The sequence below is a fragment of the Felis catus genome, chromosome A3 (assembly GCF_018350175.1).
Source record: "Felis catus isolate Fca126 chromosome A3, F.catus_Fca126_mat1.0, whole genome shotgun sequence".
Taxonomy (NCBI): Eukaryota; Metazoa; Chordata; class Mammalia; order Carnivora; family Felidae; genus Felis; species Felis catus.
The window spans coordinates 13,577,733-13,593,815 of NC_058370.1; the positions used below are offsets into that span (position 1 = coordinate 13,577,733).

At 58.9% G+C, this 16,083-nt stretch overlaps 1 protein-coding gene across 3 annotated transcripts in view; it reads left to right on the forward strand.

The window, feature by feature from the left end:
• Window positions 1-15,965, forward strand: part of SULF2 (sulfatase 2) — a 116,612-nt gene extending 100,647 nt beyond the window's left edge. For all 3 annotated transcript variants that reach the window (XM_045053515.1, XM_023251149.2, XM_023251150.2), the window contains 12 exons: window positions 149-278; window positions 1,672-1,864; window positions 9,152-9,380; window positions 9,503-9,599; window positions 9,981-10,075; window positions 11,052-11,111; window positions 11,454-11,623; window positions 11,799-11,941; window positions 13,042-13,165; window positions 13,827-13,860; window positions 14,061-14,114; window positions 14,993-15,965. In XM_045053515.1, coding sequence (XP_044909450.1) covers window positions 149-278; window positions 1,672-1,864; window positions 9,152-9,380; window positions 9,503-9,599; window positions 9,981-10,075; window positions 11,052-11,111; window positions 11,454-11,623; window positions 11,799-11,941; window positions 13,042-13,165; window positions 13,827-13,860; window positions 14,061-14,114; window positions 14,993-15,023 — 1,360 coding nt within the window. In that variant the 3' untranslated portion in view covers window positions 15,024-15,965. The remainder of the gene's footprint in view (window positions 1-148; window positions 279-1,671; window positions 1,865-9,151; window positions 9,381-9,502; window positions 9,600-9,980; window positions 10,076-11,051; window positions 11,112-11,453; window positions 11,624-11,798; window positions 11,942-13,041; window positions 13,166-13,826; window positions 13,861-14,060; window positions 14,115-14,992) is intronic.
• The last annotated feature ends 118 nt before the right edge of the window (window positions 15,966-16,083 follow it).

Sequence of the window (16,083 nt, forward strand, 5' to 3'; positions counted from 1 at the left end):
AGCGAATTCCCATTTCTTAAGCCTCGTAACTGTCCCTGCACCCTCCGTGGTGACATCACACGGGCTGCGTGGGGTCCGCCCCCCCGGGCGGGCGCAGGCTCCTTCCGAGCGCAGCGGCCAGCCGCGTGTCCCGCTCTCTGCCCCACAGCAAACTGCTTCACAAGAGGGACAACGACAAGGTGGATGCTCAGGAGGAGAACTTCCTGCCCAAATACCAGCGCGTGAAAGACCTGTGTCAGCGGGCGGAGTACCAGACCGCGTGCGAGCAGCTGGGACAGGTGAGACCGTGTGGCTGGTGCCTTGGGGGCTCCTGCCCTCTGTCGTCCCTCCCAGGGGCCGGCCCTCCGCGCTGCAGCCCAGGCCGGGGCCTCCTCCTCGGGCCCACAGAGCCAGTGAGGCCGGCTTTTCATTTATAGGAGCAATGGGAAATTGCCTTTTTAAATAAATAAAGGTTTTTAAAAAGTGAGTTGATTGCAAGGGAAAGATTAAGAAAATTACAACCAAATAGTATTTAGAAATAGCAGGGGCTGTGAGTGATGTTGGAAGAGTCTGAACTTGGCTTTTCTGAGGCCTAGACGGCCGGGGGAGCTGGGGAGGGGAGGAGAGGGGAGGGGAGGGGAGGGGAGGGCCGAGGAACTGGGAAGCAGGCAGGGCGGCCCAGCTCGAGGGGTGTGGGGCATGTGTCCCTGCCTCAGTCTGCCGGCTGGTACTTTGAGCCCGCCCTCCCCCCCCCCCCCCCGCAGTAACTCAGGCCTGGAGATGTGCGCCCACTGTGCCCATAAGTACGAGTAAAACCAGGGCCTTTGGACCCCATTGCTCACCATAGGCTGTGGCCTTCCAAGGCCGAGGCTGGGCTGGGTGCGTTTCTCACAAGCGGGGGCGGCTCCGTCTTACCGCCAGACTCAGAATGAGGCCCATCCCCGTGGCCGTGTCCCCACCCCGTTTGCTCGTAAGCCCCAGACCCCTCCCCATGCTGTGGAAGCCAGTCTGTGCCTCGGGACCAGAGCTCTGGGTTATGCCTGTCCCTTCATGGCCGAGTGCTGATCCAGGCCCTGGAGCCATGGCCCTGAATGCCCCCAGCGGAAACCCCTGGCCTCCCGGAGCTGCGTGCTGGGGACATCCCAGAAGGGTTCCAATTTCAGTTCCGAGCCACAAGGAGTGAGCTGCTGAGCCAAGCGCCCTTGTCCCCCCGGAGTGTTGGCACATCCCCCCCCCCCCTTTGCACATCTGTCCCCCACCCAGACGGGAGGTCGGGCGGTCCCAGGGCAGCGGCAGGCGTGAGCATCTTCAGAACAGATTATCAGGGCGCACTGCTTTACCCCAAAGGAAGAGAGCGCTGGGGGTGGGGGCTGGGCCCTGGACCAGCTGGGGGAGGCATCAGTCCGGAGCCCCAGCTACCGCTCCGGGGCCTCCCGGACCCCAGCCTCAGCAGCCACCCCCTCTCGCCAGCCCGGTGCCTCCCCTGGGGGGCCTCCCTGTGACTGGGGCTCGTGCCCAGCCACCAAGCGTCGGCCCTGGTGCCCCTTCTGGGCTCCCCCCACGACAGACGTGTGTCTGTGGGGCACCGAGCAGCCAGCGGCGGTCCCGGGGCCCCAGCGAGGGCGGCGGGGAGCGGGACGTCTCCGGGGCGGCCGCGGCCGCGGAGCCTGAGGCCCTCGCCGTGTCTCGCAGAAGTGGCAGTGCGTGGAGGACGCGTCGGGGAAGCTGAAGCTGCACAGGTGCAAGGCCCCCGCGCGGCCGGGGGGCAGGGCCCTCTCCAACCTGGTGCCCAAGTACTACGGGCAGGGTGGCGACGCCTGCCTCTGTGCCGGCAGCGACTACAAGCTCAGCCTGGCCGGACGCAGGAAGAAGTTCTTCAAGAAGAGTAAGTGTGGGTGGCCCCGGGGGCGGAGCGGGGCGGGGGGGCTGCGATCGTGCCCGGGGAGCCCCGTCCGTGCGTTCACCCGGCCCCACGGACACGCATGCCAGTGCCCGGCGGCCCTCCGGGACGAGACTAAAGGGGGAAGGCCATTTGAGAGCAGGAGCTGAAGCAGGGGAGAGGGCGGCGGGAGAGGGGCCCCGCAGAGCCCTTCCTCTGAGACGAGAAGCCACGGGATGGTTTTGAGCGGAAGAGCCGGGATCAGATTTGTGTTTTCAAGGGTTCCTCCGGCAGCCGTTGGGATGGGGGCTCGGGCCACGTGAGGGGACGGGGGGGGGGGGGGGGGGGGGGCTGGAGCAGGAGGCCCGTCAGGAGACCGGGAGGAGGCCTGGCGAGAGGCCGTGGTGCTGGGACCGGACGGCGGCGGGGAAGGAAGCAGAGGTCGGGCTCCGGACGGGACTTGGAGGGAGAGCGCCTGATACACTCAGTCCCCATTACTTGTGGATCCCATGTCTCAGATTCACTCGTAGCCCCCCAAATCGGTACGCGGGGTGCTTTCTCGGGCGTTCACGGCACGTGTGGGGCGGCAGAACTTTTTGAGTCCCCCCGGCATGCACGCTCCCAGCTGAGGAGGACTCGGGCTTCAGCTCTCGTGCTGCAGGCAAGTCCTTCGCCCGTGCGTTTCGCGCCACGGTCCTCGCACTTGGTGCTTTTGCTTGGCGGCTTCACGAGTCGCCGCGGCCCCCAAGCCTGGTGCCGAAGCGCCACGTGGTTCGTAAGTACGGGAAGGCCGAGCAGCACCCCTAGGAGAAGACACGGGGGTTAGATGAGCTTCCTGCTGGCACGAGATTCCGTGCTGTTGGCCTTGAGTTCGGTGGTAAAGAAACCGCACTGTATATTAAACAGGAACACGCGTAAAACAAGGCTCTGGGCCGAGAGTGGACCAAAATGTCGCGACCGGAGGCTGGCGGGAACCGAACCCCGTGTTTCCGCTTAGGAGCAGTGCTGCGGTATCGGCCAGTTCAGGGTTCAGGTGACCTCATAGAACAGCCTCCAATAATGAGAGTCGACTGTAGTGTGGACGAGTGGGGAAGAGCCCCCATCCCAACGGAAAGAGCCGTCCCAGACTTCATGGCTCGCTCCCAGCAGGGGCCGAGGAAGGACAACGGGCAGGGAAAATGGATCCCCTTGGATCCTCCTGCAAAACTCCCGTCACCCTGGGGGCCAGTCACGGCCCCATTCCGAGGTTCAGCTCCCCCTTGAAAGAACGCCCCTGTGCCTTGAACGTGCTCAGAGGCCTGGGTCTCTGGCCAGAAGTGTCCCCTCCAGAGCTGGGCAGTTTCCCACGCCACCCACTCCTCTGGCCCCCCGACCCAAGGACAGCCAAGCTACTTAGGTTGCAGTTCTGAGGTGTTTTGTGTCGGTTTGTTTTCTGGGGCAAAATACACATAAAGTTTTTCATTCTGACCATTTCTAAGTGCACAACGTGGGTGTGCGACCGTCACCCCCATCCACCCCCCGGAGCTCTGCCTCACCTTGCCCGACCGAAACTCTGTCCCCATGAAACTGTAACTGTCCCTCCCCGCTCCCCTGCCCCGGCCACCTCGCTTGGCCTTTGCATCTCTGTGCGTCCGACTGCACTAGGGACCTCGTGTACGCGGAACGTGCCGTGTCCTCCCGAGACTGGCTGTCTTCACTCGGCACGACGTCCTCAGGGCTCATCCAGGGTGTAGCCTGGGTCAGAACTCCCTTCCTTTTTCAAGGCCGAATGGTGCTCCCGTGTTGCCAGTTAGAGGCGGGGGGTTCGGTGGTCGCCACAGCCCCCTGCCCCCCCCCCGCCCCGCCGAGCCTCGGCAGAGGACGCCCTCGAAGCGAAGCAGGGGGCTGCCTCCGTGGCAACCCAGCTCCTGCCTCCAACAGCGCTTCCCCTGATGGCCCCCCGTCACGTTGCCCCACAGGCTGCTTCGTAGCTGCCGAGTTAATCTTTTGTAGCCGAACAAGACGACTGGCTTCCAGATTGAATTACGCAGCCGACGTCTCCTCGCTTTGGCCCACAGCCCGGGGCATGATCTTTTTTTTTTTTTTTTTAATTTTTAAGTTTATTTGTTTATGAGAGAGGGAGACAGCATGCGTGGGGGAGGGGCAGAGAGAGAGGGAGACACAGTACAAAGCAGGCTCCAGGCTCCGAGCTGTCGGCACAGAGCCCGACCCGGGGGCTCGAACTCACAGACCGGGAGATCATGACCTGAGCCGAAGTCGGTCGCCTAACCGACTGAGCCACCCAGGCGCCCCCATGATCTTTAAACAATATGAGAAGCTGGGACTCAGTTAAGCTTCCCCCGCACCGCCCCCCCCCCCGTTAATGCTCAGAGGAAAGAAAATGCACCCAGACAGCCGAGACTCAAGTCAGCCCAGGTTCCCACGCGAGTTCGGCGTAACGTCTCAGGTGTACCTCGCGGCAACCCGGGGACCGAGGCGGGTGACCCTCCTTGGGATGGACAGGAAAGCCCGGGTCACGCGGCCAACTTGGGGGCCCGAGCCTCATCCCCTGGCCCCACGTTCTTCCTCCTGCCGGTGCCTCCAGCAAAGGCATCTCCTGACCCCTTCTGAGCAGCCGGCCCGGAGCAGGCTTCTCAGCCTCCCGGCAGTTTGGCCCCCAATATGGAGACATTCCTGTGGCTGTCGCAGCTGTGTGATGATGGGGGGATGCCCCTGGCCCCTGGGGGTAGACCCCGGGGATGCTGCCAAGCCCCCTGCAACACACAGGACAGTCTCTCCCAACAGAGGAGTATCTGGCCTCAAAACGTCAGCAGTTGTGAGGCTGAGAAGCCCCAGTTTGGAGCAGCTCGGACCCCAGCGCGCCTTGGTCCACGGACATGCCAGCTGTGGTGGGGGGAAGCCAGGCGGAGCCAGCCGGCCCAGAACGGGGCGGAGGGCGGGCCGCTGGCGATGGGCCCAGGCGGCCGGCGGGCGTTCACTTAGGCTCCGGGCGAATCTGCAGCCCTGTCACGTGCCAGTGGCCGGATGAGATGCTGATCGGGCCTCATGGAGGAGACGAGGTCCGGGAAGACCACTTCCGTCGGTGAAAGATTCGTGGAGGAAGTGAAAAGAGTGACGTGACCAGGAGGGAGAGGGTGGGCGGTTGGCGGGCGTGTAAGTAAGACCTCAGCGGGGAGAAGTAAGAGGTTCAGGCTCTAGGTCCGGGAAGAGGGAGCACGAAGGCTCTGTGGGTCCCAGCCCCGGAGAGCCCCGGGGAGGCGGATGGGCCCGGCTTGCGACCTTGGACGAGGATGGCACAGCTGCGGGGTCCCCGGACCGCAGAGCGGCCGCTCGATGCCAGCTTCCCGGTGCTGAGAAAGTTACCGGTTCCGTTCGCGTCACCCTGCGACCCAGCCCTGTCGTGGGAACCGTCGTGGGGCGGTCGTGGGAACACAGCTGCTCAGGAGTTAGCCACATTGTCCGCGGGCACGCGTTTGCTCAGCACCGGCACCCGACGGTCAGATTCCAGAGCCGACGCCCTCGGCCACGGGGTCGCCAGGCCCCTCCGTGCCCAGCACACGGGGTTGGGGGGAGGGGCCCCTGTGGGAGCATGGAACCAAGGAGAGCGAGCGGCGTGGCTTCAAGTCCAGGCAAAGGTTCACACAGGGGCCGGCAGCCTTGTCCGTGAAGAACCGGAGAGCAAATATTTGAGGCTCTGCAGGCTGAACAGTGTCCCTGTCGACCTCTCAGTCCTGCCTCGGGAGCCAGGAAAGAGCCTTGGGCTCGGTAGCTTATTTACAGCCCCGGGCAGAGGGCCAGACTCGGCCCTTAGGCCACAGCGTGGGGATCTTTGGGTTTCTGGCTGGGGCTGGAGGTGGGAAGATACAAAGCACTTGATTCCTGCACAAGCAAGACAAAAGGGGCAGAAAGGACCCGGTGTGTGTCTGTCTCACGGCCGTCGTGGGCAGGCGTGACCTCCCACAGGGACACCGGTTCAGATTTTGTGCATCAGGGGCCGAGGTATCGTGGCCTCAGGGAGACTTAACCCAGGGAGGAAAAGGCCGCGGAGGGGGCTGCCTGGGGCCAGAAAAGGCCCAAGGTTGTGCTGAGAGATGCCTCTCCTGGATCGGGGCCCCCCGATCCCCTGGCCCAGGTGATTCTGATAGAAGGAGTCTGAGAACTGAAAGACAGAAACATCTGCCCCAAGAGTGGGGACAGCAGGAGCAGATCCTGGAGCCCAGGACCCCTGGGCCACCTGGAGAGGGAGTCCCATCCTGGGTTCTTGGAGGCCATCGCCGCCGGCCTCCAGCCCAGTTCTTGTGCCTTGGGCGCCACCTGGTGGCCATTTGGGGAACCCAGCAGAGACCCGTGGCCGTGCGGAGCTCCAGGCCTTCTCCAAAAAGATGTGCGTTTAGACCAGTGGGGTCACAGTCGTGAGGCGTGACAGAGCCAGACCTGAGGGACGGAGAGGAGACCGCCCGTCTAAAGGGGCGGCCTCAGCTCCTGCCTGGGCCTACCGTGCAGGTCTGTGGGCGCCATGCAGGCAGGCACTTCTTTGTGGTTTTCTCTTCAGAAGCTGGAAATCTGCACTCCTGCATGACATGACCACCACCCCCGTTTTTCTCAAGTGTTAGCAACGTGATCGGCTTTGTCTTTTAGGGGCACCCGGGTGGCTCCATCGGTTGAGTGTCTGACTCTTGGTTTTGGCTCAGGTCATGACCCCAAGGTCCTGGGATCAAGCCCCACATCGGGCTCAGTACTGAGCATGGAGCCTGCTCGAGATTCTCTCTCTCTCTCTCTCTCTCTCTCTCTCTCTCTCTCTCTTCCTCTGCCCCTCTCCCCTACATGCGCTCGCTCACTCGCTCTCTCTCAAAAAATAATTTTGCCTTTTAATACATAGAAGGTGCGAGAAATCCGGGCTCTGGCTTTAGCCCGCACGCCCTCAGTTTTCAGTCGTTGACTTAGAACATGGAAAGATGCCGCGGAACCCCATGTCGCTGCCTGGCTGGGGACAGCATCCAGCTCACTGCTGGCCAAACGGAGAAGCTAAGAAAAGCTGAGAAACCTCCCTACGCTGCTCCCTCTTCTATCCAGGAGACCGCCACCTAGCTTTTTTCTTTTCCGCTTCAAATTAATGGGGCTTCTTGAGCGTCTCTGTTTCTTCTTGAGGTGTAGTTGACATAGAACATCGTTGTTAGTTTGGGGTATGAAGCGTAACGATTCGGTATTTGCCTCCGTTGCAAAATGACTGTAAGTAGCTAATAGCCATCGTCGTACAATTACAAAAACTTTTTTTCTTGCGATGAAAACTTTGGAGATCTGCTCTCTTAGCAACTTTCCCGTAGGGTACATCCCCAGGACCTACTTGTTTTATAACGGGAAGTTTGTACCTTTTGACCCCCTTAACCCATTTTGCCCACTCCTGACCCCACGCCCCCTCACAGCCGCCAGTCTGTTCTGTGTATCTTTGAGCTCGTGCTTTTCTTGTTTGGGGTTTATTTTTAGATTCCACGTAGACGTGAGATCAGGTGGTATTTGTCTTTCTCTGACTTGTTTCACTTAGCATAATACCTCACGAGGTCCATCCATGTTGTCGCAAATGGCAAATTTTGATCCTTTTTTATGGCTGAATAGTATTCCGTCATGCACACGCGTGCACACACACACACACACACACACACACTCCACGTTTTCTGTACCGTTCGTCCATCAACGGACCCAGGCTGTTTCCGTGTCTCGGCCGTTGTAAACAGTATGCAGCAAAGAGGAGGACACTGATCTCCTGTGTTAGTGTTTTCGTTTTCCTCAAAGAAAACTCTCAGAATTGCTGGATCGTACGGCAGTTCTGTTTTAAGTTTTTGAGGACGCCCCATACTGTGCTCCACAGCGACTGCACCGACTTACATTCCCCCCCAACAGTGCATGAGAGTTCCCTTTTCTCCACATCCTCGCCATACTTGTCATTTCTGGTCTTTTTCATGATAGCCATTCAAACAGGCGTAGAGCGATATCTCCTTGTGGTTTTGATTTGCGTTTCCCTGATGGCGAGAACCTTTTTAGGCACCTGTTGGCCATCGGGACGTCTTCTTGGGGAAAACGTCAGTTGAGGTCCTCTGTCCGTTTTCTAATCAGATTGTTTTTGGTTTTTTGTTATGGAGTTGTGTAAGTTTTTATACATTTTGGCCGGTAACCTCCTCCTTATCAGTTTTTTATCCCAAATGGCTGGTGAGTTTTGTCAAATGCTTTCCCTGCACCGACTGAGATGATCACACGATTTTCCTCCCTCATTCTGTTAAGTGCAGTGTATCACATGGCTTGATTGGCAGATGGTGAAACATCCTCGCATCCTGGGAGTAAGAGGCCACTTTATCACAGTGTATGATCCTTTCCATGTAGTATTGAATTCGGCTTGCTAATATTTTTGCTGAGAGGTTCTGCATCTGTGTCCGTGAGGGAAACTGGCCTGTAGCGTCCTTGCCCGTTTTTGGTGTCAGAGTCATGGTGGCCTGTGAGATGAGTTTGGACGTGTTCCCTCCTCCTCGGTTTCTTAGAAGAGTTTGAGAAAGGCTGGTATTAATTCTTCTTGAAATGTTTGGTAGAAGTCACCAGTGAAGCCATCTGGCCCCGGACTTCTCTTCATTGGGAAGTTTCTGAGTAACCGATTCAGTCTCCTCATTGAATGATTTCATATCCACATCCTGTCTTTTCATTTCTTTTTTTTTTTTTTATTGAGGTAAAGTTCACACACCGGAAAATTTACCATTTTTACAAACTTAAAGACTACCGTTGTTTTAAAAGTTTGTAAAATTGGTAAAGTCTACAAAGTTAAAGTCTACGACTCAGAAGCGTTTACAGGGTGGCGTATCACTGCCTCGATCCAGTTCTAACACCTTCCATCACCCGGAAAGGGAACCCCATTACTGCCTTGCCCCCCATCCCACGGCAGCCATTAACTTGCTCTGGGTGCCTATGTCTTCACCTACTCTGGACATTCCAAACAAATAGGCCCACACGACACGGGACCCCGCACGTGTGGCCGTGTTCGCGGAGCATGACGCCCACCCACGCGGTAGCTTGCATCACGGCTGTGTTCCTCTGTCGCCAAACATCCCATCACACGGATAGGCCGTGTGTCTCCACGCTCAGCTCTTTCTGGGGACTGTCCCAAGCCTCTTCCTCCTTAGCCCCGAGCCTCGTTTCCCCAACTGAACCCACGGGGGTCCTTTCCAAGCCTCCGGATCAATAGTCCGCGGCCCAGGGAGCCCAGCCAGCCTGCCCAGCCCCCCTCACCCAGCCACCCGCTGACGCCCACAGAGTACAAGACTGGCTACGCACGGAACCGCTCCATCCGCTCAGTGGCCATCGAGGCGGATGGCGGGGTGCACCACAAAGGCCTGGACGACGCACCCCAGTCCCGCAACCTTACCAAGCGGCACTGGCCGGGGACCCCTGAGGATCCAGACGACAAGGACCCCGGAGACTTCAGCGGCACGGGGGGCCTCCCGGACTACTCGGCCCCCAACCCCATTAAAGTCACACACCGGTGAGAGTCCAGGCGGAGGGCAGGGGGCGGAGGGGGCAGGGGGGGCCTTGGCAGGGACACCCCCACCTCGGGCCCCTGGCTCGGCCCCCTCAGCGGCACACGTGACCCCTTCTCCCGGGCAGGTGCTACATCCTCGAGAATGACACGGTCCAGTGCGACCTGGGCCTGTACCAGTCCCTGCAGGCCTGGAAAGACCACAAGCTGCACATTGACCACGAGGTGAGGGGGGTCTGGGCAGGGGGCACCTTCTCACCACCACGAGCTCGGCAGGGCCACCAGCCACATCCGGGAGGCAGCGAGGCCGGGCCCCGGGAGCGACGCTTCCCCAGAACCATCGGGGAGGGGGCAGCGTGCTCACCTCACCCCCCTTCTTGCTTTAAAGATGCTCACACGACCCTCAGCCCTTCCGCCAGCCCGGGGGGGAGACAGGTCCTCCCGGCTCAGCCAGCTCTCGGGAGCCTGGTCACTTCAGCAGGTGGAAGGGACCAAGGACCCCTCAGCAGCCACAAGTGCAGGCCGTGGCCGGGGACCCCACCAGGCCGCCCCTGCTCACCCAGCCCCCCAGAGTTTCACGGCCCCCTTGCCTGCTCTCTGCCCCAGATCGAAACCCTGCAGAACAAAATTAAGAACCTGAGGGAAGTCCGAGGCCACCTGAAGAAAAAGCGGCCAGAAGAATGTGACTGTCACAAAATCAGGTGAGTAGCAAAGAGACCCCGGGAAGGCCCCTGGTGCACCTGCAGGACCCCCCCCCCCCGGGGACACACAGCCTCCCCTCTGTGACTCCTCGCATTATCTTTAGATCCCTATCTCCTCCCTCAGAGCAAGGAGGAAAATCAGTAATAATTCAGGTGCCCGTCGTCCCCTGGGCCGAGACCACCGCCCTCAGGTGGCCAGCCAGACGCCAGGCATAGGCGCTGTGGTCGGAGGAGCCCAATAGCTGTGTGGGGCCGGCTTCCAGGAGGGGAAGGAGACTCCGCCCACTGCCCTTCCCCAACAGTCGTCCCGTGGCCCGAGGTGCACAGTGCCAGCTCAGGGAACCCCAGCCCGGCGGGGGGGGGGGGGGGGGGGGGGGGGGGGGGGTTCACCGTCCAGCAGAACTGCTGTGATGATGGGCTGGGCTGCATCTGTGCTGTCCGCTAGGGCAGCCACCAACCACACGTGGCTGTTGAGCTCTTGAAACGTGGCCAGTATAACCGAGGAACTGAGCTTGGGGTCTTATTTCGATTGAAATCGCCACAGGTGGCCGGTGGCGCCAACGCCACACGGCACATCCGCAGTCTCTGCCACCTTCCGGAAGAGGCTTGCAAAACACGGGTTCCCCTGGGGCTGGTCCTGAGCCAGCAAGAGGTGGGCGCGGGTCTGGAGGGACCCCCCAACCTGGAGATGATAAGGCTGAAGCCATGGGGAGCCAGGCGCAGCTTCCAGTCCCCGCTGACTGACACCCACCCTGACCTTCCAAGCCTGGCCTGCGGCCTTCAGCCAGGGCCCCAGCTGGCATCTGCAGAAAGGAGCCAGCCAGCCAGGGAGCTGCCGCGCTAGGGATGGTTCCCACCCCAGCACTGCCCCCAGAAAGTGGGACGGGGATCCCAGGGCACTGCGGTTTGCACACGCGCGCGCGCGTGCGCGCACACACACACACACACACACACGAGTTGCCCTGGTCTGTTACAGTTACCACACCCAGCACAAAGGCCGCCTCAAGCACAAAGGCTCCAGTCTGCATCCTTTCAGGTAAGGGCGGTTTAAGGCTCAGGGGAGCTAATAAAGCGAACAGAAGAGGTCCAGGCCCTTCCTGGGAGGTCAGCACAGCCCTGCAAGAGGCGGGACTCCCAGAGTGGCTCTCCGGCGCCCCCTCGCGGCTGGAGGGGGTGCTGCAGCCCCGCCGAGCAGGCCGCAAGGGGGCCTCAGATCAGCAGTGGGTCGGTCTCGGGTCGTTCGCTTGGGGGCCCCTCCCCGGCTGGCTGTGCATCCGGCTCTGGGCAGGAAGAACAGAGGCTCGGGGTCACGGCCCCCCAGGAGGCTGCAGGTGGGGGTCGAGGGAGGTGTGAGGGGTGTGGCCCTGTGTGCCCCTAGGAAGGGTCTGCAGGAGAAGGACAAGGTGTGGCTGCTGCGGGAGCAGAAGCGCAAGAAGAAACTTCGCAAGCTGCTCAAGCGACTGCAGAACAACGACACGTGCAGCATGCCGGGCCTCACGTGCTTCACGCACGACAACCAGCACTGGCAGACGGCACCGCTCTGGACACGTGAGCCAGCGGGCGGGCGGGGGCAGGATGGGGACCGCTGGCCCCAGCCCGGAGCCTCTCGGGGCGGGTTCCCTGACAGCAGCGGCTCCAGATCCAGACAGAAAGAGGCCTGGGGAGGGAGCCCGTCCCAGGCGGGAATTGCTCACTCTGGGCCCGCTGTCCCTTCCCTTGGCAGTGGGGCCCTTCTGTGCCTGCACCAGCGCCAACAACAACACCTACTGGTGCATGCGGACCATCAACGAGACCCACAATTTCCTCTTCTGCGAATTCGCAACCGGCTTCCTGGAGTACTTCGATCTCAACACAGACCCCTACCAGGTACAGACCTCACAGGCTGGAGACGTGGGGGGCGTGGGCCACACAGGTGCTGCAGGGCTGGGCCCCTGAGGAAGTGACGGTGAATCTTCAAGTCCCAGGGAGTCCCTGAGGCAGAAGTGAGTTCTGAAGGGACTGGATGCACACCGGGGCCCTCTCCCTCCATCTTGCTGCCCCTGTAATCTGGGTCCTATACAGCCTCCCCCTCTAACTTAGGCACCTGGGGGTGATGACACAGGCTTTATGTCGAAGACCCCTAGAACTGGAGGGCTTTGGGGGCCCCTAGGATCAGACCAAATCCTGCACACTTGGGCGCCTGCAGGGACCACACAGATAACGGGACACAGCCAGCGCTCACGGGCACCGTCTTAAGTGTTTCCATGTATTTAATCATCGGAACACGTCTGTGACCAAAGTGGCCCAGGACATGTAAGACAAAAGGAGCCACAAGCCTCTGGCGAGTGGACTGCACGTGTCCCTTCTGAACCACACGGTCCCCACGGGGCCCTTCACACTAGTGTGGCCTCGGTACTGTCCGATCTGTGTTTCAAGAAAAGCCTGCAGTCGCTTTATAGGGAACCTGATTTTTAAATGCCAGCAACTCCGTGCTCTTGTTCTTTGTTGTCACTACCATACAGTTGTCACTACCATACCCGGTCTTTCTCCTTAGGTGGGTCGTGCCCATGTTTTACAAAGGGGGTGTCAAAGCACGGCAGGTCCCTCACCAGTAGCTCCCAGATGAGGCAAGGACCCAGGCCCCCTCCCCCTCCCATCACCAAGTGGCCACTCTGCAGTCAAGAGGACAGGGGTGGGGCGGGGCGGGGGGGGGGGGGGGGGCAGTGAATGAAGGTCTAGAGCCACAGGGCAACCGTGAGCTCCTGGAGCCACTGGTCAGAAAGTGAAGCACACGGCAGGTGGAGAGCGCCTGGAGGGGCTGCAGGCACAAGGCAGTCCGGACTGTGCCCAACTCCAGCCCTTGCAGGATAAAGGTCACCATCCCAGCACACCTCCGCTCCCCCCGCCGCCCGAGGGAAGTCCCCCGGTTGGCGGAAGCCGAGGGGATCCCTGCACTCACCATGTGGATGACCTTTTGTTCCGACCAGTTGATGAACGCGGTGAACACGCTGGACAGGGACGTCCTCAACCAGCTGCACGTGCAGCTCATGGAGCTGCGGAGCTGCAAGGGTTACAAGCAGTGTAACCCCCGGACTCGAAACATGGACCTGGGTGAGCAGGCGCTCGGCAGCGGGGCCCGTAGGGAGCGGGGCTGCCGCGGGGTGGGGAGGTAGGAGGTCACGGCTAGTCTGATGGGTGAACCTGGCATCACCAGGGCCTGGTGAATCCTCCCCAGCAGCTGACGTATCACTAAGGTCCACCAACCAAGGGCCGCATTTACGAGAAGCCCGATCGCTCGTTTATCGCCATGTGCCAGTCACCGGGCTAGGTGTCGAATGGTCGTTATCTCATCACCGTTAAAGTGACCAGGCCGACTGATTCCAAACCCACCACTCTCCAGGAACCTCGCTGAGCGCCAAGACCCAGGCTCTCCCCACCATCCCCTCTCTCAGGCCCATGGCCTTCTGTCCCCTGTCACATAGGTGTCCCTGCCCATACCTGCCTCCCCCACCGTGACCCAGGTCATGAATAGATACATGAGGGTCCTAAAGCTGCTAGGATATTAGAGTACAGGCAATTGACAAGTTTCAGGGCAAGCTCACGGCAGGATTCAGCCACTCTGTCTGCCTGGGGGTCGCTATCCACATCAGAAAAAAAAAATAACCGTCAAAAAGCCTAAAATGTTTTTAAAAAGAGGCAGTTACAAAGTTTGTCATCGCTTGTGCCACCTTTGCCCTAATGTTTCTGTTTCGCTCATTTCTGTCTCATTCAGGACTTAAAGATGGCGGAAGCTACGAACAATACAGGTATCGGTTTTTGTTGTTACCGCCTGGGACGGCTCCCCGATCCTGGCCCGTCTCTGGTCTCACCTCTGTGGCTCGTGTGCGGCGGAGGCCCTGCCCTTTCCCTGGTCTGCCAGGGGCCTGGTTTGCCCACCAGGGAGAGGGAACTGGCTCTTCCTAGGTGAGGCTAACACCCATTCTCCTTTTGACACCCAAAAACACAGGCAGTTTCAGCGTCGAAAGTGGCCAGAAATGAAGAGACCTTCTTCCAAATCGCTGTGAGTTGAGGAACCAGTTTACCGGTGGAGAGCTGGTCTGCCGGGCCTCGTTCTGGGTGCATGCCATTTCTTTCGTAACCCTCTGCTGCCGTCATGAGAAGGGAGCAGGAAGTCTTTCCGTGTTTCAGATTAGTACCGTGTTTCACACACTGTTGTTCTCCATAGAGTAACTTGTGCTTGGTAAACTCCAGGGAGTCCGTACAGGTCAAGCAGCATTTAAATGTCCCACCTGCCTGACGTCTTCAAGGCTGTGGCTGCAGAAGGGTCCCCTGGTCCAAGTCAGCAGCAGGGCGGCCTCACTAGAGGACACCTGAAATATCCAGGCCACAACATCGCTCTCCAGCGCCAGAGAGGCTGGTAGAAGGCCGAGACTGGCAGCCTAGAAAGGTCACCTCTAGTCTAAGGGGAGCAGCACCGATGGGAGGCGGCTTGAACCCTCTAATTCATCATGAAAATCCAAAAACGCAGTTACGGGTCAAGATTTTTTGTTAACATTGGCAATTCATTTGATGTTAAGTTGCCAGGCAGGCAAACAGACCCCCTTGGTGCACTGCCATTTGCAACTTCTGGTCTGTTTTTTCCTTCTTCCTTTATATGCCTATAAACCCCCCTCTGTAGCTCTAATAGGACGACGGGCCAGCTCAGCATTTGCCAGGTCTACATCTGAATGTCCTCAGTGCCTTTACCAGCGTGTGAGCCCAGAGCCAAAAGTCTGGATGACCGGGTGGGAGCAAGCCCATTCTGAGGGGTCTCGAAGGGTCCTCCCCCGCAGCCACATCCTTGAAGCAGAGGGTTCTAGGCTTCAGGGCTGATCGTTGTGTCACGCCGCCTCTGGGCTTCTTAATCAGACGCTAAGAGGAGTTTGCTTTGTTCTACAGGGGACAGCTGTGGGAAGGCTGGGAAGGTTAAGAAGCACACGAGGGCCTCCAAACCAGAGGCACCACCTGATCGTACAGACGATGAAAACCGCGGACAGTCTCAGGCGGGCCTGCGCCGTTGGCCGGGCCGCCTGCGCTCACAGGACTTGCTTTCAGTCAACACGGCACACTCTGGAAGAGAACTGTCGGGAGTAGCTAACTTCAGGAAGCCCATTTTTGCCCTGCTTTTGCTTTGGATTATACCTCACCAGCTGCACAAAATGCATTTTCATATCAAACGGTCACCACTAACCCTCTCTGAGAGGCTGACGAGGGAAAAAGAGATTTTCTTGGAAACTTCCCCCAACGGTGAAAGTCACTGGAGTTTTTTTTTCTTGTTTTTGTTTCTTTAAATCATGGGGGAAGAAAAACCCTGTTTTAAACCCTCCTCCTCTTTTAGTTTGTCACAAAGAAGGACGAAGACAAAGAAAGCAGGACAGGAGCAACCTGCAGACACTGGGAGTGGTGCAGAGCTGACGGCCGAGTCAACAGCACAAAAGAAGGGACTTTTATTTAGCACCACAAACCAGGTCGCCTCTGAAGAAACGGACTTCGCTGTACATATGTGACTATTTACATGCCACCAGCGTGGGAACTCTTAGGGGAATCTAGTAAGAAAACGCAATTTTCCAGAGTTGTGCTGTCAATAAACGCTCTGCGGCCAGTGAAGAAAACCCCTCGGCCGTTGTGGACATTTCTGTTCCCGACCAGATACCGTTTCTCCTAGTATTTCTTTGTTATCTGTCCCAGAACTGATGTTTTTCAAAGTACTGAAAAGAAGTGAAGTCGATGTATGTCCCCGGTTTTCACAAAATTGTGTTTGTAAAGACATTTTGTAGTCTAAGTATTGTCATACAATGTTCAAAATCCCAGCCAACGACCAGCAGTTGGTATGAGGTAACCTTTGACATTTTGTAAAAGGCCGTTCTTGGGAGTTTTTTGGTGTGTTTGGTTTTTTTAAAAAAAGCATTCAAGATACTACCGGTCAACACCTTTTTCAAAGGAGACACCTTGGGTTTTTTAGAGGGGGAATAGATGGGCGTAAATTAATG